At 41.5% G+C, this 27,188-nt stretch overlaps 1 protein-coding gene across 10 annotated transcripts in view; it reads right to left on the reverse strand.

Moving 5' to 3' along the window:
• Positions 1-27,188, reverse strand: part of LOC310669042 (uncharacterized protein) — a 143,241-nt gene that overhangs the window by 61,966 nt on the left and 54,087 nt on the right. For 9 of the 10 annotated variants that reach the window (XR_014506970.1, XR_014506971.1, XR_014506972.1 and 6 more), the window contains exon 3: positions 21,121-21,170. Coding sequence is in view for 4 of the 10 variants with exons in the window: in XM_083422545.1 (XP_083278671.1) it covers positions 21,121-21,170 (50 nt within the window). In the remaining 6 variants the exon portion in view is untranslated. Of the gene's footprint in view, positions 1-19,971; positions 20,246-21,120; positions 21,171-27,188 lie in introns of those variants that run through there. The other variant, XR_014506973.1, reaches the window with a different exon arrangement.

Raw genomic sequence — 27,188 nt, forward strand, 5'->3', positions numbered from 1 at the left:
AACCTGTGCCTAGAAAAGCACCACAAAAGGAAGTGTGGATGAGCCCTAAGTGTGGAGATACGCCCTGTCCTTTCAGTGCTGAAGTTGTGACCTGAAAGCACATTACATAAATGTAGGAAAGACTCATTCCACATGGCATTAAAATTAAGCTGTTTCTTGAACAGAACAGAGCAGCTGGTAAGCAGTGCAACAACAACACTGCACAGCCGTTTAGGGCACATGGGGACAGGTAGGAAGGAGAACCAAAGCTAATTGAAATTTCAGGGAAAAACAGAGAAGCAGAAAGTTATATGCTTCTGGGGATGCCTCTCAAAATGTCATTGTGATCTGATCAGCTTATTTACCCTGTGTTGCTGAAAACGAGTAAATAAAAGCCTACTACATATACAAAAAGGCAATTAAAATCTGCATTCATTTAAGCATTTTATTCTAAGAAGCAGGATTTTAGATCTAGTTCTAAGAAAAAATCTGACAAGAGAGAGTTAAGGTGTGTATTTACGCATTTAGAAATCTGAATACTGATTCAGATAAATAGGAGGCTTTTCACATAAAATCCAAAATGTGGGTTTTAATCTGCATTGTTTTTGGTCTGGTTTCATTGTTATAAACAGCAAGCAATGTCTTTCAGAATTTTTTATTAACAATGAATGTCTTTTCTTATTTTAATTAAGAAAAAGAGTCATAAATTAAATATCCACCAAATTACCACCTATCCTAATATATTGTAATGTTTGCCAGATAGCCCAAGGCACAGCAGTTAATCAACTCAAAATCTTACATTGGTCACCACAGAATTCTGTAGCACTTGCATTTTCTTTTTTTAAAAAAGAAACTAAACAATACATTTCATAGCACTTTGTCAAGAACCAGTTTCCCTGTTGCTTATTCTTCTCTACAGCCTCGAGAGACTAAAAAAGAGAGAATCAAACTGTTTCAGAGCTGTGAAATTAATCAGAAGCCACAAAACCAGTCCAGAGGCCCAGAAGCAGATGCCCTACCTGAGATTTCCTTTTAATCCATTCTCTGAAACCTAGCTAAATTTCAGATTGCCGCAATCTCTTTTAAATTAGATATTTATTTGCTGGAGAGAAAACACACACAGAGGATGGAGGCTCTCCCCCTTTTTTTTCTGCACAACTGCTCCAACTGGAATGTCTCTGTCTCTTTTTTCAAGGAGAACTTTTGTGACAGAGGCAGTGTTTGTCTTATATGGCAGTTCTTTTCTCTGCTTCCATTTAGACATTTGTTACGGGAGCACAGCAAAATGACAGCTAATGAATGAGAAATGAATAAGGAGCCACATTATTGCCAGCAGTGAATGTCTGTTCTGTGCTCGTGTGAGTGAAATGGGGGTGTTTCCTCAGCTTGGATTTGAATTCCACATGAAAGTATGAACTCTACTAAATCCTCCTCACACACTGCTCTCTATGCAATTGTTATATGAGTCTTCAGTCCCTTTGTTATGCAGCTGCACAGCAGTATACATGCACTAGTCTTGTGTAAGGACTGGAGTTCCACTGGAGTCCTGCCTTAACAAACACATTTTAGCAAACAAAGCTTGGGGTCTGTTTCAGTCGAAAATGCACTCTGTGTCTTTTTAACAACTTTTCCGTTTTGTTCAGGAGTGCACACATCACCTCTCCAATATGATTTCTCACTTCTTCTTTTTCAATGCCTTTATAAATGTTTGAATATGTAGTTCCCATTGTAAATTCAAGCCACATTTCCAGAAAACACATTTCCAGTAATGAAGGACATGATTGGCAAGGTATCTAGGATGCCTCCAGGCTGTTACTATTTTGTAGGAGGGACCTTAGGTTTGCACAACTAAGGTAGATTAGAGTGCTCTCTTGCCCTAGTAGAACAGATGTACTTTACAAAAATCCTGGACTTTTTGTGGTTAGGAAAGTGATTGTGAAATATACTGAAAAGATGTGGGGTGAGCAAATGATTAACAGGGAGAAATATAAACACCCTGTAAGCAAACAAAGATGAGTGCAGGATGAATGCTCATTGTTGTATAACTGCCCTGTAAACAAATCAGAATGAATGCTTAGTAAAGACTGAACATAGTCGAGCTTCCATGTAAGCTTTGTGCATCTGAGGATATCTTATTATGCTTCTTCCCTTTTCTGCAAAACCAAACATGGTTAGTGATATGGGGGATAGTGATGAGGGGTGAGCATCAGGACTCGCACTGGTGGGCACTTCCTATATCTTAGCAGGAAGCTCAGGTATACAGGGTCCACCAGATCATTTCAACAGAGTCCATTGAAACTATCAAAATATTCTAGAAGATTAGTGGGGAAGGACTTTGCAGAACCCAGTCTGACTTCTCTTAACACAGATTTTCTTCTGTATTTTTAATAATTCTAGATTTTATTATGCATGGCCACCGATTTACTTGGGACACAACTTGGACTAAGGAGTTTGTCCTCTGGTATGGAGGTTGGTTTTTAGTGACAAGTTGTATATTTTTGTTAGAAGATAAAGAATGCTGCATTTGAGTTCTTAAAAGATTCTTGCAAAGAAGGCATAACTTACTAAAATCTGACAGCTAACTCTACAGCTCTGTCTTTTCATCCCTTCTGTTTGACTTGTTTCTTCCAACATCATCCATACAAATATCCTGATTGGGGGAATATGGATATTCAGGGCCATCCTACCCATGAGGCAAGGTGAGGCAAGTGCCTCAGGTGGCAGGATCCACAGGGACAGCAGATTCAGCCTTCAAGGAATACAGTGCTCCTTGGAGGCCAGATCTGTCTTCTCTTTGGCATGCCCCCATGCCAACACTACAGTAGCTTCTTGGCAAATAGGAGGTACAGCCGGTCTCCTCCCACATTGCTCCTTATGTAGATCTTTACTCACCCATTTTTTCCTGGCAGAGAAGGCACCATTTTGTCATTTACAGTGGTACCTCGGGTTACAGACGCTTCAGGTTACAGACTCTGCTAACCCAGAAACAGTACCTTTGGTTAAGAACTTTGCTTCAGGATGAGAACAGAAATCGCACAGCAGCGGCGCAGGAGGCCCCATTAGCTAAAGTGGTGCTTCAGGTTAAGAACAGTTTCAGGTTAAGAACAGACCTCCAAAATGAATTAAGTTCTTAACCCGAGGTACCACTGTACTTCAGGTGCCAAAATGTCCTGGGCCAGCCCCGCTGCTACTCTTTAGGAAATTGCCTTCACATGTACAAGAACACGAGTTTTTAAAAGTGATATATATTGTCCATAACCGTTTCAACAATAGCTGGTGGAAGGGAATCATTTCCTATTGCATTAGTAGGAGTTTTAGCTACTGAATCATGTATCAGCAAATATGTCCCATGGCACATATAGATGTGCTGGTGTCTCAATAGATGTGTCTTACCTCCTTTAGGCCACATTGTCTAGACAATTTTTCATTTGCTATAAGACTACCAAGGACTACAATCGGAGCTGGCATGTGCATAAACATATTTTACTTAATTATTTAATACATTTTTGTAACCATTCCAGTAGCATTTTTTAAAAAAACTTGTAGCTATTGTGTGCACATTTTCTGAAGAGGACAGTGAACGACACTTTCCACTGCACATTTAGTGCCCAATAAAATGCCCTCCAAAAGTCCACATATCCCAAAGAAATAGAATGGGAATCTACCACTAAATTTCCCACATTATCTAGAGCAGTAATTCCCAATTGGTGGGACCAATTGGTGGCACTATTCACAAAAACTACAATAGAGATATCAAGATTTTCAAAGGGGGGGGGGGGGCTTTTGAAAAACAGGAGGTCTGCAATACTTAGCTAATTGGGAACCACTGATCTAGAACAATCCCAAAGAGTAAGTGATGCTCTGGTTGGGTTTTATAGCTGGTCTGCCAAGCAAAATATGTTTTCTTCAGGAAAAGTGTGGTGAAGTCTAGGAAGCTGTTTTTCTTCCCAGCAAACGATCACAGCAATGCTCAGGGGTAGAGGTCCTCATATGAGACAGACAACAGCAACCCAAGCCAGCAAAAAAATTAGTTCATGGCAAATATATTATAGTCACTGCTACTACTCTTACCAATATGGGTAGTAGCTTCTTCACTCAGGATTCTACCCATAGGAACTGTGCTTCTGACACACTTTGTGCATGTCAATATAACATAATCACTTCAGAGATCACCCAGAAAACAGGGCTGGGACGGTCACCCCAAGAATTTCCTCCCTCTAGTCCCAACTAGTTTTCGTTTGCAGAGTTATCACAAAATACCAGCTACCAGTGAAAGAAGGCCTACCTTTATCGTCTTCATCATTATTTATTAAATTTGTATACTGCCCTTCACCTGAGGGTCACAGGGTGGTTCACAACATAAAAATACAAAATGAGAACACAAAACATATAATAAAACTAACCCCCCAAAACCCCAATAACTTCGCCCCCCCCCAAAAAAAAATTTATTATTATATTTATCATGGACTGAGACAGATCCAGATGCTCAGCCTCACTCTCCCTGGCTTCATATATCATTTGTATTTCCTTGTACGTAGTACTGCCTACTAACAGCAGTTCCTTCCATTTTCTGAACCACTTGAAAGTGCTAGATGATGAGCATCTTCTAGCTATACTAATTGAATGCTCTTGATTCCAGTTCTACCAATTCTGTCTTTTCATCACTGGATGACTACTACACTTGGGTACTTTCTATTTTTGGAAAGCTAACAACAGATCCATATTCAATGTTCTTTCGAGATGGTTACTACATGAATTAGAGCAGATTAATAGTGTTTATCTATGAAGAGCAGGTTGTGTAGGTGGATGCTGTCAAGCAGAAGTGAGTCAGCCTGTTTATGACTGAGGATCACAAAGGGAAAGTATCAAAACAAGATGGGTTGCAGTTAATGCATTTAAGCATAAAGGTTGCAAAGTTAATATGACCTTCTTGTATTTATGAAAAGCCAAATACATTTTAATTGTAACACAAAAAGATACTTATTTCAGAAATTACGGCTACATAATTAGATGGACGCAATAAATAACAGCGAACAATAAGCAATCATGAATGTTGATGGAAGTACATTAATAACAAGAACAAGCGCACATTGGAAATATGAACAGAGAACATCTGGGCTGACCATTAATAAAGAATAGTCCTATGCTTTGGAAAAGTTTCTCTGGCAAATAACTACTAACTTTTTACAGTTCAAATATAGCAGCTAATGCTGCCAACTGATTCACAAAGCATTTTTTACCACGTGTTTAGCTCCCGTTGCCAACACTTATGTGACAAGGTAACTACATGCTGGGCATTTTCATAAAGCCATCCTCTATATGTCAAAAAAAAGAAGAAAAGGTTTTATAATGGTGAGGAACATGGTTGTATGATTCCATCCTGCAAAGTGTTATTTTCTCTAAATCTCATGCGAATGCCAGGTAAAAGTTTTGTTTTGTTTTACATGTGAACTCATTGCTACCACGATACACTGTGAGATATGTAAAGGAAAGATGTGATCATGAGTTTTATTGACCCTGAGGCTGAGTAATATAGGACACAACATGCTCCATACATCTGCATTCACTAGAATGGCACAGCAGAAACAAACCTCACTGGACAATCTGGGAAACCACAATCAATGCTAGCAAGCATGTAGCCCATGGGAGGTTCTCCTTATAAGTGTAGCTGAGAGGGGCAGGAGGGCAGCTGCCTCCCCCCCCCAAAAAAATATAAATCAAGTAAATAGATAAAAATGCTTAACTAACTGACCAAATGTTTCCGTAGGTAATTCGGTTTTGCCCCCTGTGACATAAAGCCCCCCCCCCCCAAATAAATCCTGGTCACATCCATAGTTCTCCTTGCTCATTTTTGTGCTGTTATGTTGAATACCAATAAGGAAGTTAGTACCAATAAATAAATTTTCTAGATAAATAAATATAAACTCCAACTTCTTTCAGCTTTTGTAAAATTATTATTCCTTATCTAATGGCCTGCTTTGGTGACTTTAAGTTGCTTCCATCTACCGTAAGTCTACAGGCAGTAGCTCCGGCATAATAAATTAAACATGAATACTGGTTTCTTCCTCTCCTTTGCCTAGCTGCTATTTTGCTCCCAGAGAACCACCATTCAGTTCAGAACACTTAGGGAATTAGCTTGCTAAGCATCTAACTTTTCCTCTGTTGGTTCTTCTCTCTCTTCCGCTTTGAGAAAGTGCCACTTTTGCCAACATGATGTGCCATGGCTGAAGTCTGTGCATTTAAAGGCAATAAATCAGCAAATGTGAGATAGTGATTCCAAGTCACATTTCATGCACACATGGTGATTTTTGTAAATAACACAAAGTGCATACATGTGCAAAAGATACTCTGTTCAGATGTGAGTAGTAACACGAGGAAGCTTCTTCCATTAATTTAGATGCTCCATATACCCCATTAAAAATAAATTAATGGAAACACTCCTTTCAAGCTGTGCATTACCTCCCACCTAGGAAACAGAGGCACAATAATCCACAGTTAAGCATTTTTCAGTCCCACTGATTTCAATGGAAGTCTGTGGGCTTCTACTGAAATCAATGGGACATTCAAATGCTTAATTTTGATCTGATTTTTACATTTTAGAGACTGTATGTTAAATAAAATCAAATAGTCACTACTGTAAGCAAAAGGTTAAAACTCATCATAGTATATTTTCAGCTGGTGGACCAGGAACTCTAACAGCAGAGTATCTATGACTGGATGATATGCCCAAATATTTATTTTTTGCTATTTGGATTTTTGGTACAGTAAAAAACAACAACAACTAGGCACATAAGTATGCAAGGCTTTTGAAGAAACTCAGACATGGTCATTCAAAACTTTCCTACAGCTTCCTACAGCTACTGTACTGATCTTTACATTGGGTAGCCTGGAAGAACTATGGTATAATTCCATTTGGCATAGTGCACAACAGGGAACATTGGGTAGGGAAAAGTAACATTATTGGCTTCTTTGGGATATTTTGTGTATTTCTAATTTATCACAAGTACTGTACCAGCAATTTTGATAGAACCTATGAGGACACACCATTTATAAAACACGCCAAGCCATTGGCATCTGGCAAAGACAACAACCTGGTTCACAAGTCACACTAAGTCAAACCATGGCCTTGTGTGATCATGCAGGCTTCTGAAGAGGTGACTGCAGTTGCTTTGCTCCTCCCTGGCCATTCTGCTGGTTATTCTGCTGCTGTGCTGACCTAACCTATGATTTTGCTTAGCATAGGGGTTGGGAACCTCAAGTCCATGGGCAAAATTAGACCCCACCAGTTGCCCACATTTGGTTCAGCAGGCCATTTTGGTCTAGCCGCACCCACTATTATATGACTTGAGATGCAGGGTAGGGAAAGTTGTGGCTGGGCCAAAAAGGGGGCTGCAGGTGCTGCCAAATCAGCTGATTGGTGGGACCCACACAGGAATAATAATAATAATAATAATAATAATAATAATAATAATAATAATTTATTTATGCCCCGCCCACTCTGGGAGGCTTCCAGCAGAATATTAAAATACAATAATTCATCAAATGTTAAAAGCTTCCCTACACAGGCCTGCCTTCAGATGTCTTCTAAAAGTCAGATAGTTGTCTATTTCCTTGACATCAGGTGGGAGGGTGTTCCACAGGACGGGCGCCACTACCAAGAAGGCCCTCTGCCTGGTTCCCTGTAACTTCGCATCGCACAGTGAGGGAACTGCCAAGAGGCCCCCGGCGCTGGACCTCAGTGTCCACGCAAATGATGGGGATGGAGATGCTCCTTCAGGTATACTGGGCTGAGGCTGTTTAGGGCTTTAAAGTCAACACCAACACTTTGAATTGTGCCCGGAAACATACTGGGAGCCAATGTAGGTCTTTCAGGACTGGTGTTATGTGGTCTCGGCACACAGTGCTTTGAGGCCCTATCAACTGATTGATGGGGCTCTCTGCAAGCAGTGATCAGCTGACTGCCAGTGCCTGCTGGCACTATTCAGCTGACAGTGATGACAATCAGCTGGGATTGTGCAGCTGAGGGGGCTGGAGGAAGCAGCTTAGATTCAAAGCACTGGAGGGTGTGTTGTGAATCTATACCTCTTTCTATGCAGGAGAGAAAACATATGAATCCAGACTTGTGGTTTGGCTCTCCTGAACAAACCACAAGCCATACACCACAGCACAAACCTTAGTTACAGCTCACGTATAGTCTTGAGAGAGCTGAACCACAAGACCGGGTTCAGACAACGTGCTAAATCAAGCCATGACTATGAACAGTAGCAGAATGACCAGGAAGGAACAAAGCAGCTGTAATCTCCTTTTTGGGAGCTCACAGAAAGTCATAGTTTGGTGTAGCATTTTGTGTGAACCAAGCCACTCAACATCTGTTCATTTCATAACACTTGGGCAAATAAGTAAGACAGCTAGTGAGCAGGCTACTGCCCAGGCACAACTCCATAGAGACTTCTTTCAGAATACAGTATTGCACTTAATAAGCACATTGAAAGAACCACTGATTCGTGGCTGTGAGGTAGGCTTATGCTCAATCTACACTGCTGTACCTAAACCACAAACTTTAGTTGTTGGGTGGGTTTTGTTAATACATCTAAGGGTAACAACGAACAGTTAAACTAGCCTCACTATGACCACCAAAATATTTGCTGAGCTAGACTAATAGCATATTTTGTTCAGTGTAGCTGTTCATATTGGTTTTATTAAATGTTTTCAGCCTGGGATGACACTCTGGGTTTCTAGATGGAATCATAACATCTTCTATTTATGAAAGTCATTTCAGACACTTGCAAACACTGTTCTCTAGACATGCGTACCACCTAATGGCAAAGTAAACCAAACCTATGTGAATTATCCATGCTTCTGCTATGCATAGATTAAAAAAAATTCAACACAACCTTGGCCTAGTGCCTTTCCCCAGCTTAACCCAACCAATAGTGCCGACAGACAAACTTCCAAATAGCAATATTAATAGCAGATGATTCAAGTCTGAAAAAGAGCCTGCTTCTTTTTGTTTTTTATGACTAACACAGGTGCCAGCTACATGGTAAAAATAAACATAAAGTGCTGGACGTTCCAAAAGTGTGAGATGATTAAGATCACACCGCCCTCCACAATGCTGGGTAAATCTATCCTATAATTTTCTTTAATATTTCTGTGGGTTTGCAATAGCAAACAATAACTTAAAATACAAAGAACGCACAGATTTGGAACCTCTCTCGTGCAGGATTAAGGGCATCTCTCTTACACACGCACAGACACAGACACACCTGCTAAGTGTATCTGGCTATGACTCACTGCAACAGGCACAGTGCAGTTGCTAAGAACTCTGAAGTCTGCAGTTCAAATCTCAGCTCAGCCACAAAATCACTAGGTTGTATCAGAAAAAGCACTACTCCTCTAGCTTCAGTCCTTCATCTGCAGCAGGAGGAGGCAGTGCTAGCTTAGTTTAGAGGCTGCAGTGAACAGCATTTGTCTGTATTGAGTGACAATGGAGTGCACCTCCAGGGGTAAAGTCAAACCTTTGTGTTAGCAGCACTGAAGTGACCTCCCTGGGGTGCAAGCCTGGGCAGTGTGTCTGGACTTCCTGGGCTGCCCAGGAGACAAGACCCCCCTCTTGCCTCCCCCCCCCCCAAAAAAAGCAAAAAAGCAGAGCAATATGTTTGGTGCCAGTTTGGCTGCAGGAATTGCTGGAAGGAGGCGTACAAGGCGCCTTCCAACCCTCTTAGGGACTCCAGATGTGTGTAGAGACTACTTAGCCTTTTCTTTTCCCACAGATATCCCACAAGGCAGTGGAGGTTTAGGGTCAGAATCTTCCTCCTAGATGGCCTATATTTCCAGGTTGATGAGCCCCAACAGCCCTGTAAGTCACTGACATTGCTTGATGTGTTTTCAATATTCAAAAGTGTTATATTAATGTTATTATTTATACAGTATCAGTGAATACCACCTTTTCAGAAGAAAAGCAGAATACAGACACCACTTTTAGGTTTTTTTCTTGCAACTAAGCGGTACATAAATTTTATGAAATAAATGAATGCAATTCCTGTTCTGAGAAGTTTGCAACTTAAGTTTAGCAGGGATGTGGAGAGAGACAACCAAGGCAAACAAAGGATGAATGTGGGCAGATGAAACTACACATGCTTAATTATCATCCCCATCCTCAGTTGAAATGAAATGTCATGGTTTGAGCCAAAGGCTTTGTGGAATGGGTTACTGATGCTTACCTCTACATTTTTGGTTGCCCTACCTGCCCAACCATCTTTTACCTGCTCTACCTGGGCATAAGCCTGCTTAAGCTCCTACACACACAAAAGCTTGTGAAGACTAGAAGAGCCCTGGTGGCCCTTGCCTTGGCGCTGACAAGTCATATGTGAAATTTCAGGTGGATAAGGTGTATTTTCTATCCCATCTCTAGAGCAACTGGCTGCTGTGGGAAAGAGTGGCTCCTGTGATTTCAGATGTCCTGGTTGCCAAGCTGGCTTTCTGTGCCACTCATTTGTGCCACTAGGAGAACCAGGACTTGCAGTTGCTTCATCATCACATTGCCAACAGCTCCTATGATGGCACAGAGCCATTCTGCAGCCCCAGTTCCCTTCTAGGTCTGGTTTCACTCTGTTTTAAGACATCTTGAGACAAGGCTTCCCTTTAATCAAATGAATTGCTATTGTACACCACTATTCTTTGCAGTGCCTGAGCAGAGTTCTTAAGGTTGTGCACAGGCTGTCCCATGTAGCTCACTAGGCCACATACCAACCTCAAGGTTATCAGAGCCCTTGTTCAACCTCTTGAATCTCTGACAATATGTCACAGACTGGTTGAATGCAGAGGGATGGGGAGAGGAACCAGCTGGGGAACCCCCAAGGGAAGAAGGCTCAGAGCCCGGGGAGTGGTGGTGGGGCGGAGATGAGTGGTCAGAGGGAGAAGGGTGAGAAGACTGGGAACAGGAGGTATTGGAAGCTGAAGAGGTAACGGGGTTTAGTAAGCTGGGTGAGCCTGTGGCAGAGAGAAGTCCAGAATCAAAGGCTGAAGCAGGCGAGTAGGAGGAGGGAGGCCAAGAGGCAGAGAAGAGTCAGGCTGGTAATGAGCCAAAAGTGTCTTCCTCTCCTGCTGCAACAAACTCCCCTCCCTCCTTGTCTTCAAGATCCAGAAGAGGCATGAAATGGGAGGAGCAAAGGCAGGCATGCAGGCACAGTCTCAAATTGTTTGAGGAAAAAGCTCTGAGAGGAGGAGATAGATGACTGTGAGGAGGTGGAGACCTTTAATCTCAGCAGCTGATTCATGGACACATCACCAGGCCTTGGCAGATGGTGTTTTTGCTAATAAAGAGTTAACTCCAACTTGCACAGTGTGATTTACCAATGCCTCATTTCTGACACAATATGACCCATCAATCTCCAGCACTAAGATCCTATTACCTGGCTTAGCAGTTTCCCTTCAACTCTGAAGCTGTAGCTAAACTCCTGCTCTTTGTATCGTCCTTTATGCCGTTCTTACCACTTCTTTCCATTCTCAAGAGCAAATGCTAACACGGTTTATATTTGAAAGCTTGTCACATGGCAGGCATCTATTTTTCACTCATCAAGCCAGCCACCATTGAAACAACAGATGCACTCCTGCGATTGTCAGCTCACGTAGCTTTTTTATCTGAAGGAGGGATGAAACAGGATCTAACATGCAAAGCCTGGAAGTTATTCAATTAAAAGAAAAAAGAAACTAAGGGGGCGGGGGGAGCGATTCGGCCACAGATGCTGGTAACTGCATTTCTGCATGTCCATTAAAGACATTCTCATAAAAGCCGGAACAACACACGTCACTGGTGCAACTATGAAGAACGCTGAGAAATCAATAGTCATATAACAATGTCTTCCTTTTTAAAGAAATCTATCTGTAAGATGAAAACTGAGTGCAGCTAAGGCTTTCTCCTCCACTAAAGAGCTAAAAATTTACACGCGCTGCCAGTTCAGATCGGACCTACCATGTTTAATATATTCTGGGTTATATTTTTTCCTAGCTAAATCAATAACAGGCAGCTATTCCCCAAGGTGAAAATATACATTAAGGAGGGAAGACATGAGACTAGACAACCTTCTAGTTATTTGTTAAAGGAGGGGAAAGGGGAAAAAAGAGCTTAGAGACTTTTTGTGCTCGCTTCCAATCCACGTAGGTGGATTATATCTCTGGTGAAACATCAGCATGCAATGTAACACTGTTAGGAGCAGCCAAATGACACTCCTCCCTGTTTGATAACACGATACTTACTTTGCCATTATTGATTCTTCCACATAAGTGGCTTGTATAGAACATAACATGCTGCTTAGATTATGCTTCACAATGCCTGAGACAAAAAAAGCAAAGTAAGTGAAAGGATCCCAGCTGCCTAAACAATAATGCCTTGCTTACAACCTGATAATGGCATGAGGATGAAACAGCTGTATTAGCCTTGGCAGAAAATTATTTCAGACACAGCTATGCTTGATTTATGGCTTAAATCCTTGAGCACAGCACCTGATACAATTTTCTGAAGTCCTGTGACATTTGAGCATCTTCATGCAATCTAGTCCTTGCTGTGTGAAACTGGACTAATGGATGATAAACAACCAGAAGCCAAAAGGATGGATTATTTCACCTGGTTCTGTACATTTTGCTAGCTCCACTCAATACATGTTGGTTGTCTTAACCCCCCACACCCACCACCTCCCCAAATACTTTTCTTGGAATGCTGACTGAGGATAACGTAAGCCATTCTTCCAGCAGCTAAGGATGGTTAGATCTGGCGATATGCAAGCCAGTGGAGCGAAAGTAAAAGTTCATTTTTATTAAGTTTGAGGCCAGATTGGGCAGCAGCAGTCCTATCACTCCATAACCCATTAAAGGCCCCCTCCTCAGAGCATTCCATTCTCTCCTACGCCTCCACTCCAAGCCCTTGCAGCTGCATTACACACACTAAATGATTTAGCACTCTGTTTTGAAGATGGCCAATAAAACACACACACACAAATGCAGTGCCAAACTTTCTAGTATTTCTTGCCAACTTTTTAAGCTTTATGGATCCTAGTGTCCAGACTCTCCTACGAAGGCAACCCACTCCAATACGGATAACCTCCTCAAATCTGAAAAGGAAGAAGTTATCCTTGACAGCAATGTTTCCTTTCCAGGCAAGACAAAGTAAGGAAAACTTTAGTGGCATGCTTTAAGTGGCAGGACAAACTTAAAGCCTTTAGAAATAAGATGAAAACCAGAGGACCAAACCAGACAAAGGACAAGGAGGAATCTTTCATCTGAAGAAGACAGTCATCTTCAAGAGAAAAGAAATGGGGAGATATTAAACAATACAAAATAATTAAGCATGTGAAATCAGGAAATGGAAAATTTATTTACGTCTCTTCAGAAACAGGAACACAAGAACATGTAGTAACACACAAAGGGAACACATTCTACTCTTTTAAGAAATGAAATAGGTACTTAGTATTTTATCCTGTGTTTATGCTAGCTGCACTACTGATGTCGTCAGTTAAGGTAGACTTGACCAAACAATGTTCAGCAGTTTGTAATCTGTTGCAATAATTACTGTAATACATAAGAAAGTTATTTCCTTTCTATTTCTAGCATATGAGCACACCCACTATGAGTGCTGGTTGACACAGCATATCACAGAGAAGACTCAGCTGAACGCTTCTCTAGATGTTTTAAGTGCTATAATCCAAGAAAAGGTTTACCACATTTCTGATTACTGTTCTCTTCTATCCCCCCAGCTCACTCACTCAACTTGTTCTACCAAGTTCCTGCGTAATTCCCTTTCACATTATTCTTCCACATAAGTTCTGTGTGAAGTTCCAATAACAGGTAAGCAAAATAACTGGAGACCAACAAAAACAATACTATCCTATACATGTGCATAAAGCAGCAAACAGATTACAATCTGCAAAAAGCCTCCAATCTGAAAGAAAACAACCTGCCACAGAATGGGAATGAAATCCATTTTGATAAAGCACATGCCTTTGTGAATCATAAGCAGACTTCCTACAAAACTCTTTTTCTCCTGATTCCCTGCAGACATGTGCAATTTTCACTGCCTGTCAGTTTATCAAAAAGACCAGGGCATCAAATTTCAGCTCTGGATTGTCAGGTCTGATCCCCATTTCCTTTCAAATTCCAAAATACTGACACATTGATTGGAGTTCATAGTGTCAGACAACAGCACTTAAGAGCCTTTGTGTGTGTGTACTAAAATATATCTTCTGATCTATCTTTTATGCTTTTTAAAAACTTTTGCAGCCTCATGAGTATTGATTGATTGGGGCTCATTTATATATGATTTCCACCAAGTAGCAGGCAATTCAGTCAAACTAAACCATTCTTTTGTGTAGCCCTTTAAAAGGGGGGCCTAGCTCAGGGTATAAATTCTTGTTCAAACTGCAGTGATGTCCCAGTGGCTGAGCTTTTCTTAGTGCTCAACTGCTAACTTAAAAGCAAAAAATACACTCTAAATCAGGAAGTGTTTACTTGCTTAAAAAAAAAAAGTTTCAGAAACTTAAGATTGTAAAAATGAGGAAGTCCTTCCATAAACAGGCTGTCTATTAATGACAGACTTTAAAAGGGGGGGGGGAATGTAGTGTTTCCTACTTCATGTCTGAGGATACACACACCACGGAACAATGTTCTTAGATCTCTCTTAATAGGAATGTTTTCAGTGTAAGTATTTGAGCCTGTAAGACCCAGTTCTATATATTTCGAAAAATCCTCCTCCTTAAGACATTACCAATTGTCTTTGATCAATAAGAACATTCATCCTGTCTCAGCAACAGAAGATGCTCAGAAAACACTGTAAGCAATGTGTCCCTTCTTGCTAGAGATCTAAGGATTTTATTGAAAGCCAAGCCTGACTTGTATGTACAAGCAGCACCCAGCTGCAGTTACGTTCCCGACGCAGTTGCTGAAAGGAAACCAAATCAAACACCAGCCAATTCATAAACTTTTTCTCTTGCATGAAAATGCCCCCTACCCCACTACACACAGAAAAATAATCATAATCTTAAAGGGAAGCCTTTATGCTTGAAGTTAGCCAGGTGAAGGTGAGGGACATGTCTTTTTCTATAGCAATGCCACAGCTGTGGAACTTTGATTCAATCTTTGGCTATTTTTCAGAAGAGAATAGTGTCCCTTCTCCATTAAGCATCTGAAACACTGTAAAGTTAGTCATTGTGAAAAAAGCAAACACCAGAGACTATGGATGAATCAGTCTGTCAATTTTGGTTTCTCTGTTTTTCCTTCTTAAATTCAGATCTCCTCATCAACTTGATTTTTTTCTCATGAAAATTCACCAGCACTTTGGTGCCAATTTCTCCTAAGACACATCCTGATAGGTAATTTTGCCTTGTTGTTGGTATCCATCTGTCTCGGGAGACAATGGAAGAATGCGCCTTCGGAGGTGAAGTCTAACCGTTGGAGAGTCACAGTGCCTGCTGTGGCTGTAGAGACCGATATAGAAGAGACATGTTTTATTGCAGCTAGGATAGATGAAGGTGTCTGGTTGTGCTGCTGCAGATGCACCATGGTGTTTCTTCTCTTTCCACTCCTCCCAGAGGTTGTTCTTCCTCTAGTCAGTGCTGTGGATACGTGTCTTGACTGTCTATCTCCAGGCACTGTGGTCATCTGCAAGGGATTGTCACATGTCAAGGTTGGTGTTGACAGCATTAATATCTCATTTGCAGACATCTTTATAATGAAAGCCAGCTTCTCATAAAACATGTCCTTGGGGATTCTGCCATTTTCCATTCTGTGAACATGACCAAGCCAGTGTAGATGTCACTAAGACAGGAATGTAAACATGTGAGCACATCTTTATTTGAGACTCTGTCCTGCCGTATGATGTCCAAAATCTTCCTAACACAGCACATGTGGAAGACATTGAGGTGTCGCTCCTGGCAAGTGCAAGTTGCCCATGACTCACTTCCATAAAGCAGCATGCTCAACATGGAAGCCTGGTAGACTTTCAGCTTGGTATTGGACATTAGCATCACATTCTCCCATACCCTGTTGGAGAGGTGAGCCATTGTCATGCCTTGCCAATACACTTGTCAATGGAGAGGTTGCTGGTAATGGTGGAACTTAGGTAAACAAAACCGTCTACCACCTCAAGCTTGTGGTAACCAATGATGATGTGCAGTATGCTGATTATGTCCTGACCCAGAATGTTGGTGTTTATCAGGCTGATGGTAAGGTCAAATTCTCTGCAGGCTTGGACAAAAAGGTTGATGAATCTCTGTAGATTTTTATTGGAGTGTGCTGTCAAGGCTGCGCCATCTGCATCAAAATCTCTCAGATCCACTTTTGTTTTAGCATGGTGACGTGCCAAGCTGAACAGACCCCTGTCACCAAAAGCCTATGAGACCACCAGAGAGAATAACATGCCAAAGAGAGCTGGGACGATAACACAGCCCTGTTTCACACCGCTCTTTATAGGGAAGGCCTCTGAGGTTGAACCGTCATACTGGGCAGTGTCACACAATCATACTGTGAGGTGGGCATCCTATCTTGTTGAGAGGTGTGAAGAGTCTTTTCAGCTGATGAGGTCAAAGGCCTTCATCAGGTCTATGAATGCATGTACAAAGGGTGTCTTTGCTCTCAGCATTTCTCCTGCAGCTTACACAGTGAGAAAACCATGTTTATCTCTGAGCTGTAAAGCTGCATTGTGAGTCAGGATAGACCCTATCAGCTACTGATTATAGTTTGTTGAGAACTGTGTTTTCCTGTGTGTACAGTTCTTGATAGTGCTCTGCCCATTGCTTCATCTGCTTGCTGTGGTCTGTGGTGATCCCTCCCTGTTTGACTGGAGAACTGAATTGCAAAATTTTAAAAAACGCAAATTTTGAAGGACGATTGTACTTTTGTTTGAGTAGGTGCAAAATCAGAGAGTTTTGACTTTAAATGCAAACCGATTTAAATCTTCCCCCCATCCCTACCTGAGACCCACATTTATTGCAGGACAAAATATTTACTTGCAATCACTGTAGATTTAAGCAAAGTACACCCAGTACTTTGCCCTCGAATACAGAACTTCACCTACTGTTCTTATGTACTCTGTTACCAAGAACTGAAAGGTTACTTTGCCATGGAATCCTCAGAGCACACAACAGCTATGAAGCTAACTGAAAAATTTATGGTCTCTCCAACTAGGACAGAAGAGGAACAGAAAACCAAGACACAACTAAGTTCAGGGCAGCACAGTGATTAAACTAGAGCCCTATTCAGGTGGTCCCTCCATATTTAACTGGTGTGAAGAAAAGACTGGGGGTGCCCTCTGAGGCCCCACCTGCTCCAGTGTTGCACCATCACCCCTAGCATAACTTCCATGTACTCGATTGTGGGGAGAATACACAAGTACAGCTGATAACACTACTGCAGAAGTTCAGCCCCTGACACATGGGAGGCAAGAACAGTGATGAAGTATGATGGAGGGGTTGGGGCCAGGAGCATACCCCTACTTTTCCCTCCCACACAATGGTAATCATGCTAGAAGAGTTTGCTGGATCAGGTCCATCTGGTCTAGTTTGTTGTTCTCACAATGGCTGTGCAGATGCTTGGGGGAAAACTGCAAGCAAGGACCCAAAGATGAGAGCACTCTTCCCCACTGCGGTTTCCAACAACTGGTATTCAGAAGCATTACTGCCTTCCTCTAGGATTGCTTGATGGTTAATTTAAAGACAATATCAACTCAGTCCTTATGAGTGCCTTTACTTTTTTATGCTGGTTTAAATAGCTCCAGCCTCAAGTATTTTACTGTTCTAGGTCTAGTTTCAGTGCTTTCATGTTCAATTTATTGTGCTTGTTTTATTGCATCTGTAACTCAGCTCAAGCCATTGGTGTGGAGAAAGGTAGATAAGACAATGGTATCCAGAAGGCATGTTCTGGATTTGTCAGGCACTAAGGACAAGCTGGGTCCATACAAAATGGGTAGGCTGAACATGAACCGGAGTGCAATCATAGTATTGGCACTTGAAATTTTAAAAAGTGGCAGAGCAGCTTTTAAACTAATCACTGTGGGAAACTTCTGGTTCAAATAAATCATCCTTAGGGAATTTATGATTGTTCAATAGGTGCAGCATAGATCTAGGTGGTGAAGGTGCATGGGGACATGGAAGGCATTCAAAGAGACCACAGAGGAAAATTCACACATCGGGAGCAGCTGTTGTTCTTGTTGAGGTAATTTATATCTTGCTTTATATTACAAAAAAGTCGCTAAGCGGTTTGCAACATTACAAAACAATCAAGATTCCGCATTTTAAAATAGCACAGGACAGTTAGATAAGCTTCTCTTAAACATCACTATAAACTAAAACGTTGTTGTTGTTGTTGTTTCATCATCATCATTCAAGGTAAAGGACTCCTGACAGTTAAGTCCAGTTGCAGATGACTCTTAGGTTGCGGTGCTCATTTCGCTTTACAGGCCGAGGGAGCCGCCGTTTGTCCGCAGACAGTTTTTCCAGGTCATGTGGTCAAGCATGACTAGGCTGCTTCTGGCAAAACCAGAGCACGGAAACGCTGTTTACCTTCCTGCCGGAGCGGTACCTATTTATCTACTTGCACTTTGATGTGCTTTTGAATTGATAGGTTGGCAGGAGCTGGGACCGAGCAACGGGAGCTCACCTTGTCGTGGGGATTCGAACCGCCAACCTTCTAATCGACAAGCCCATGAAGCTCAGTGGTTTAGACCACAGCGCCACCCACGTCTTTGTTACCATTATACAATTATTTATACCCCCTTTTCCCTGACGAGGACTCAAGGCAGAGTTTTAGTGGGGGTGATTGTTCTTAAAAAGGAGTCCAAAGATGTAGTGGGCATTACAGAAGCTTGTTGGAATTGATAGAACTAGTAGGATATGGTGATGGATACAAACGCTGGATGAAGGTCTGGATGTTGCTCTGTTCATCAAAAGCATTAAGAGTCATACGAAGTAGAAATCCCCAAAGTGGCAGAATTACTGACTGGGAATGCTGCTGTCACACCCTAAAAATAATTTAAGCTGGTATCCAACTAAATTTTCCTCAGAGAGACCTATTGAAATTAATTGCCCTAACTTAATTGTGTACATTTATTTCAACAAGTCTGCTTCAAATAAAATTTAGCATCAGGTATGCATTTACACTACCACTACACTGACCAAAACACCTACGATTATCAAAGAGGCATCCAAAGGAAAATGCGTTCTTGTACTAGATGACTTCAGTTATGCTCATACTGGGTAAATGCATGCTCTGGTCATGACAAAGAATTGAAATTTCTACAACAGTTGATCACAGAACTGACCGTCTGTATGAAAGACAAAATTTAGAGTCACCATCCAAGTTGACAGCTATTACAACATTTTCCCACAGTTTAGTTATGTGTTCTGTGAAGTACTACTTCCTTTTGTCTGTCCTGAATCTTCCAACAGTCAGGAAACTTTCTCCCTCCACTTTCTCCACAATATGCATAGTCAATGTTTCACATACCCCCTTACACACCTTTTCCCCTATCCAAACCATTGGTCATTTTCTTCAGCCCCTTGGTCATTTTGGTTGCCCTTTTCTGATCCTGCTCCAGCTCTACAAATAATCTTTCTGAGTTGCAGTGACCAAAACTATGCACAAATGCAATTGAACCACAGACTTGTATAACAGCACTGATACTGGCAGTTTTATTTTCACCCCCAGTCCTTGTTATTCCCAATATGAAATTACCCATTTTTACAGCTGCCACACACTGAGTTGACATTTTCACTGAGCTATCTACAATGACTCCAAGACCTTTTAGATGTTTAGTCACTACCAATTCAGACTCTGTAACCACATACAGTGTGTGGCTTTTTGCCCCAGTGTGCATCACTATACAATGGCATATGCTAAATCACTCTATGAGAATGACTTCTTGTTGTTATCCAACTGTGTCGAAAGTCAATGGACTGCACTCCCAGGGGTGAAGTCACACCACTGTGTTCGCAGCACTGAAGTTACCTCTCCATGTTGTATGGAGGTCCTGGGCTGCCCTGATGAAAAGACACACACACCCCTCGGAAAGCAATACATTTGGCACCAACTTGGTTGCTGAAAGAAAACATACAAGGCGCTATCTAGCCACCTTAGTGACTCCACTCCTGATTTATGTAGGGTTTACTCCTTAGCCATCTCTTCTCCCAAATATATCCTACAAGGCAGCAGAGGTTTAGGATCAGTGTTTTCCTTCTTTCAGATGGACTACCTTCCCAGGTTAACGAGCCCCATCTGCCCCTCACTTGCAGAAACTGCTTTCTTGGCCGTATTGCTTTCATCCGCTCAATCCACTGGAGATTGTTTTCACATGCAGGGGAAGTCCTTAAGTCATTGAAGGTTTGAGACCCATCAGCTACCCTCACTTGGTTTAGCTGGCCAGTCCAAGTCATTCCCTGGACGTGGCTGCTGTCACATGCTGACAGCTTCTAGGAGCCACAGGAGAGAGCTGACTGCAGGTTGGGGAACAAAGGTGGACAAACTACCCCCAGAAGTATGATGGCTCCCCCACCCAAAGTACTGCCTCTCTCCTAACACCCCATGTTTCACCTTAGATTTAAGGTGCTGCTTTTGACCTTTAAAGCCCTTCACGGCCTAGGACCCTCGTACCTACAGGACCGCCTCTCCTGGTATGCCCCACGGAGAGCCTCAAGGTCCATAAATAGCAACACCCTAGTGGTCCCAGGCCCTAAGGAAGTTAGATTGGCTTCACCCAGAGCCAGGGCCTTTTCAACTCTGGCTCCGGCCTGGGGGAACGCTCTGCCTCATGAGACCAGGGCCCTGCAGGATCTGATTTCTTTCCACAGGGCCTGTAAGACAGAGTTGTTCTGCCTAGCCTTTGGCTTGGAGCTAATTTGATCCCCTCCCTCTCTTTCTTTTTTTCTTTCCTTCTCCTCCTGCGATGAGGCTACATTTTAATATTTTAATGTTTCAATATTTTAATGCTGTATTTTAATTTTGTTTTTAAGTTGTAATCATTCAACTTGTTTTTATTATTGCTTGTAAGCCGATCTGAGCCCGGCCTTGGTTGGGGAGGGCGGGGTATAAATAAAAATTATTAGTAGTAGTATTAGTATTAGTATGACTAATATTGGATATAGCCCTTATATCTCGTACCTGGTTCTGGGCACTCCTCCATATTAAGCCCAGGGCACAGGTTAAAAACGCTATAAAAAAGTCAGAAATTAAATTGTTACAACAAAAGAAAAATAAAAGCTTATATAAAAATCCATATAAACTCCTTTTTGCTCTCTGGTGCCATCTGTTGATGGATGTTTAGAACACATTCAAAATGTATTATTGTGACGAATGTAGCTGAGTCCCAGGGTCGCCTCCTCTCCGGTCGTTCCATGACCAACTATTCTAAGGTGCAGTCAGTTAGGCTGCCTATAAATTTTACCTCTTTATCATGATTGGAATATGCATTTACTCTGGATTTTGTCAAGGATGCTGGACTCAGGAAGCCTTTGGTCTAACCCAGCAGGGCTCTTCTTATATTATGAGTGAATTTTTCTCATTAAGTGTAAGTATATTGGACAGATGGAATCAAACAAGAAGTACTCTTGATGCCACATGGTAAAGTCAAGCTTGGTAGGACAGAACTGATGCAAATTCACACCAGTAGTTCCTCTGGACTCTTATATACATTAGACTCTTATATACATTATAAACTGGACTCTTAAATACATTAGAGAACAGCACAGAACATGGTCATGCTACTGCTGCATCCTATGGAATATCTATGGACTCACACAGGGTTTTATGGACAGAATAACACATGAAGCAGCAAGAACAAAAGTCAATCCATAAACAAGAAGTAACAGACTCTTTAAGTACAAGTGAAAAACCTTTGAGTTCTACACACGTTTTTTATGCTGTAAACTGCCCTGTGATCCTTGGATGAAGGGCGATATATAAATGCAATTAATAATAAATAATTATAACATGCACATAAATTATCAAATATGTTATACTCCCTTCTATTTTCTACGTACTATATGCTTCGAAAATCCAACAAGACTTCACTAAGTGGTCTGGAGGACATTCCGGCCATTAGGATAATCAAAAGCTAGGGAAGTGGGCTTTGTGCCATCCAACAGATGGCAAGAGCCCAGGCAGTCCAGAGTCCATCATGCATGTGCATCAATGTGGGAGTGGCAGAGAGCAGCATACCCAGATGGGAATATTCACATGGCCATCCATCCTGAGTTCACACTTTGACAGGAGAGGGAAAAAATATCTCTAATCCTGGTTTGAGCTGAATTAAGCCAGAAGGATAAAGAGCAGGTTCAAGATCTACCTTAGACTGGTCCAAGGGATTTGTAAGGGATAAAGAAAACCACTTCCTAGTGTCCTGAGTCTCTCTCTCTCTCTCTCTCTCTCTCTCTCTCATATATTGGAGTATTTTCTGTTCTTTCCTCACTAGGAACACATAGCAAAAGAGAAGCTATTAGGAAGATGGGAAGCTGCCAACTAAAACAGGGGTAGGGAACTTTTGTCAGTCTGAGGACCACACTCCATGATGATTGGCAATTTCTGGGGGCCACAGTAATGGGCAGGGCAAGAGCCAAAAAAAAAGGGGGAGGCAGGCAAAGCGAAAGATGCAACCCTTGACATTGTACAGCAGGCTATAGTCCAACAAGTGAAAACTGGAGGTTTCTACGCATTTCTTTCAACCCTCCATCCAAGCAAGCAAGAGGCAATCTCACAGTTCAATTGCCTCACAGAGGCAATTCCAAGCCAGAGCACTAGAGGAGCAGCGTGGGAGCCAGTGGATGAGGCCTGGGAAGATGGAGTGTGGCCCACAGAGTTCCAATGGCCAGATAAAGAAACCGGGGGTGGGGTGGTGGTGGTCTGCATTCGTGAAAAAAACACCTCCCCCCCTCACACTCCTGATCTATACAGTACATAGTTTAACTAAGACTCAGGAGCCATATAACATTAAAATTGTGATTTCTCTAAGGGTTTGTTTGTTTTTTATGATGGAAGACACCAAATATGTGTAACGTAAGCAATTATTACAGGGACATGGTGCAAAATGAAAATGCCACTGTGGTCACCAGTCCTTCCCTCCCATTTTGAAAATATTTTAATACGCAATAATTGGTGAGTTTACACAAGGATTTTTGCCACCAGTTGTCCATCCTTCCCCCTTTCCACTCTTGCTCCGCTTGGATTGAATTATGAAGGGACACTTGATATTTCTTTAAAGTGCATTTATTGAAAGTAGAAGTCCAACCACATAACCACTGCACCCCAAATTTCATTTGCAAAGCTGTGGTACATTCTTATTAAAGTAGATACTCTGGAGCCTTCTTTGACTATTCAATAATTCACTCTCCTAACTGCAGGGCTGTCTGAAAAGAGTTAAAAGAACACATAGGGAGTAGTTCGCTATTTTAATAAAATACCCACCAATGCAGTGTACAAATTAAAAAGACAAGAAGAAATATAACATGCATAAAACCACTTCAAGTAAATAAATAAATAGAAGTAAAACTCAGACTATGGTTTTCAAAACCTTGTCAATAATTTGTAACACAATAATTTGGTGGAACTGGGAGGTTTTCACTATTTTCACTTTGGCCAGGGCACAGCCTGACCCCCTCCTTTGGCAATCCTCACAGAACTCTAGCCCAATGGTTGCCATTAATTTGATTTGAACTGATTTTATAATGAAATGATTTTAGAATGTTGTATTATTTTACTGTTGTTAGCCACTCTGAGCCCGGCTTTGGCTGGGGAGGGTGGGATATAAATATTTATTTACTTATTTATTTATTATTATTATTATTATTATTATTATTATTATTATTCCTAAAGGTAAAAAGAAAGGTAAGGTAAAGGACCCCTGGATGGTTAAATCCAGTCAAAGGAGACTATGGGGTGCAGTGCTCATCTCACTTTTCAGGCCGAGGGAGCCGGCGTTTGTCCACAGACAGCTTTCTGGGTCATGGCGCCAGCATGACTAGGCCACTTCTGGTGCACTGAAAGACCGAAACCAGAGCAGCACATGGAAACACCGTTTTACCTTCCTGCCGGAGCGGTACCTATTTATCTAACTGCACTGGTATGCTTTCAAACTGCTAGGTTGGCAGGAGCTGGGACAGAGCAACGGGAGCTCACTCTGTTGTGCAGATTCCAACCGCCAACCTTCCGATCAGCACGTTCATGAGGCTCAGTGGTTTAGACCACAGCGCCACCTGTGCCCCTAAAACATAAGAAGAAATATCTACATAGGGCTCCCTAGGTAATACATGTCATGATTTTGTTGCTGCAAGGGAGAATGCCATGCTCCAAGCATTCATAGATCAAATCTCAAACAGATGTGGAATCCTTAACAGGGCCACCTGGCCAACTCTTATTTCTCTAACACTGATTTCCTTTTTCTCCCACCACACAGACAGTTCCAATGCAATTACTACCAGAGGATTGGCAACTCCTGCAGTCAAGCTGGTGTAAAATTTATTGCTCTGTTTTTTTTGGTCAACATCAATGAAGCCAAGGGGTATGGTCATCTGGGCAGCCCAGGACCTCCATACATGCTGCCCAGGCTTGAACCATGGAGAGGCCACTTCAGTGCTGCAAACGCAGCAAAAACGATGCAGGAGGCAGCTGTTATTAGTTACCAGTCTCTGCAGCCACAACAGGCAATGTGATTCTCCAGTGGTTTGACTTCACCCCAGGTGCACCCCATTGTTTCTCAAGACAGACGGATCACAAAAAGATTTTCTCTTTCTCCCACCACATATACAGCTCCAGTGCAACTACTACCCCAGTCACCCCAGATACTATGAATCTTAGATTGACTAAAGTATTTAATTCAGCATATCTGAGAATGAAAATAATAGCATGTGGATATACTCTCCTTTTTGTCTCGGTTATAGCTTGGAATATTAGTGGAGATGGATAAAGGCTCCCTTTAATCCTTCAGAATGATTCAGCACTTCCCATCTGATTAGCACTTAAATCTCATTTGACAATGGACAAGCTAGAACTCTTGTCCAGTATATCAAAAATTTATCATCAGTACTAAGCTACTTGTCTTTCTGGTCAAGATCTAGATAGAGTAGCATCCTTTTGCACAAGGTAAAATCAGCCCTCTCTAATAACATTGATTTGATAAGGATAGGGGGAAATAAAATTTCTCTTTCCATCCTCTTTCATGCTGAACACAAGATCTCCAAAAACAAGGAAAGAATGTTGCATTGCAACTGATTTCTATGTAAAATTAATGAAAATAAAGGAATTGTGCTTCACCATTCATAATGAATAACTATGCCAGTTTATATCAACCTTTTCAGTTTCCACCTCTAGAGGGCTTTTAAAATGGGGTCAACAGCAAACATATCTTTACATTTGATCTGAGAGCAAGGAAAACAATACAACAGAGCTTACCCCGAGTGAATAAACAAAACAAGACCTTATCCTGATGATGAAAAATCATGCAGAATACTAACTACAGCTCCCACCTTTATGCTAGATATGGATTGCATAGATCAAGCTGGTTAGAAAAGAAGACAGAACAGTGAGCAAAGATACATGGCCCCCATTAACAATGCTAAAAGATCAATGTTGGCTAAGCATAAGAATGACAATCCCATATGTCTGATTGAATAGGACACAGAGCACCTGCTAGCTGAAGAATACAATGCACAGAGATGATGGAAGGAAACAGATAAAAAAACTCGTATCGCCTCCTAAAACTGACAGCCCACCTTATCCTCAAGTGACACAATAGCTAGGTCCTTGAAACAGACAAGGTATTAAGGCATGAGCCAAAAGAGCAAGGCCTTCCAAGATTAAAGCCTCTCATTCACATAAGTAGGGCTGCTTCAAACTCTGCCCTTTAATAGAAAAAATTCCCCAGGACTTAAAATTATTAAAAACAGCAAAGATAACATCAACAGATTAAACACAAACACACTGATTAATAAACTTCAGAATAAAGAGAGCATTTGAAACAGAGGGTGGTTTAATGTTATGTATTTTGGCAGATTTTAATCTATTGCAGTTGTGTGGATAATGTCATTATACAGTTTACTCACTAGGTGGCACTGGACTTATTATATCTGGCTAGTTTCCTGCTGTTATTCTGCTCTTGTTGGAGGGAGACAATTTAGTTGTACTACTTACTGACTAGTGTGTCTTTTAGTTTAGGATTTCCATGACAGCAGCGCTTTGCATACCAAGCTCTGGGGCACTAAATTTTCTCCCTGAAGGACGGCTTGCCTATTATTGCTTACCTCTCCCTGAAGTGCACAACTCCAGTAGTTTTGGATGTCATTTAGGGATTAGTCTCAGTTCCCGTAGGCTCTGTGTCAAGGAGCAACAGTGAGGCTGCGAGTACTGAGTACGCAATATGAATAGATTCTTTGGCAGACAACTCAGTTATGCACAAGGCTCAATCAAGCTAGAAAAATTTAAAGCCATTGGACTTCAAGCACAATTGCACTCTCCAAATGGCGAATATTTAAAATTGTAGCAGCTGCTATAAAAGGAAATGTCAAAGGATCTGCAGGCTGAGCACGTGGTGTTCTTCTACTTCTTTGGATCATGGCCATAACAATTTCAGCTAAATTAAATAAGCTACTATAGGTAAGCTAACATTTCAGATGTTTTCATTCATTGCTTTGTGGAATCTGTTAGGCCACTGCCTTTCTTTGATGTTCCCACCCAATTCTCACCCGATCTTCTTTGGAAAACATTTGATGAGTAGGGTATTTTGAGAAGTAATTAATTTCACTTGGCAAATGTGAGGTAGATGCATTCTTTGAGATCACAGAGTTGTAGTGCCCTATTGTATAATCATGCCAGAGATATTTCTTTGTGAAGGTTTATTTTTCCTTTCTGGCTGAGCTGCTGCTAATATCCTGGCTTTTTCATTTGTATTGATTTTGCTGTAAGTGCTGTGTAGCATATATTCTGCCTTTTAGTCAGACAGAAGCTGTTGGGTTGCATTCTACTCCCAAGCACACTGGCGTGGTTGAGAACAAATGTTGGTCCTAAATTATTATTCAGCTTTATATTATCAGAAGCTTTTGAATAGGATAGTCAGGCAGAATTTCAACCTTGCAACGGCTCGTAACTCAAGCATAAGCAAGTATGAAGGAGATTACAACATTTCATACTTTGTCACTGCTGGGGACATAAGCGTTACCCATTGTTGTGGCAAGATGAGTGGT

The sequence above is a fragment of the Podarcis tiliguerta genome (genome assembly GCF_965153285.1).
Source record: "Podarcis tiliguerta genome assembly, chromosome: Z".
In the NCBI taxonomy this organism is placed as follows: domain Eukaryota; kingdom Metazoa; phylum Chordata; class Lepidosauria; order Squamata; family Lacertidae; genus Podarcis; species Podarcis tiliguerta.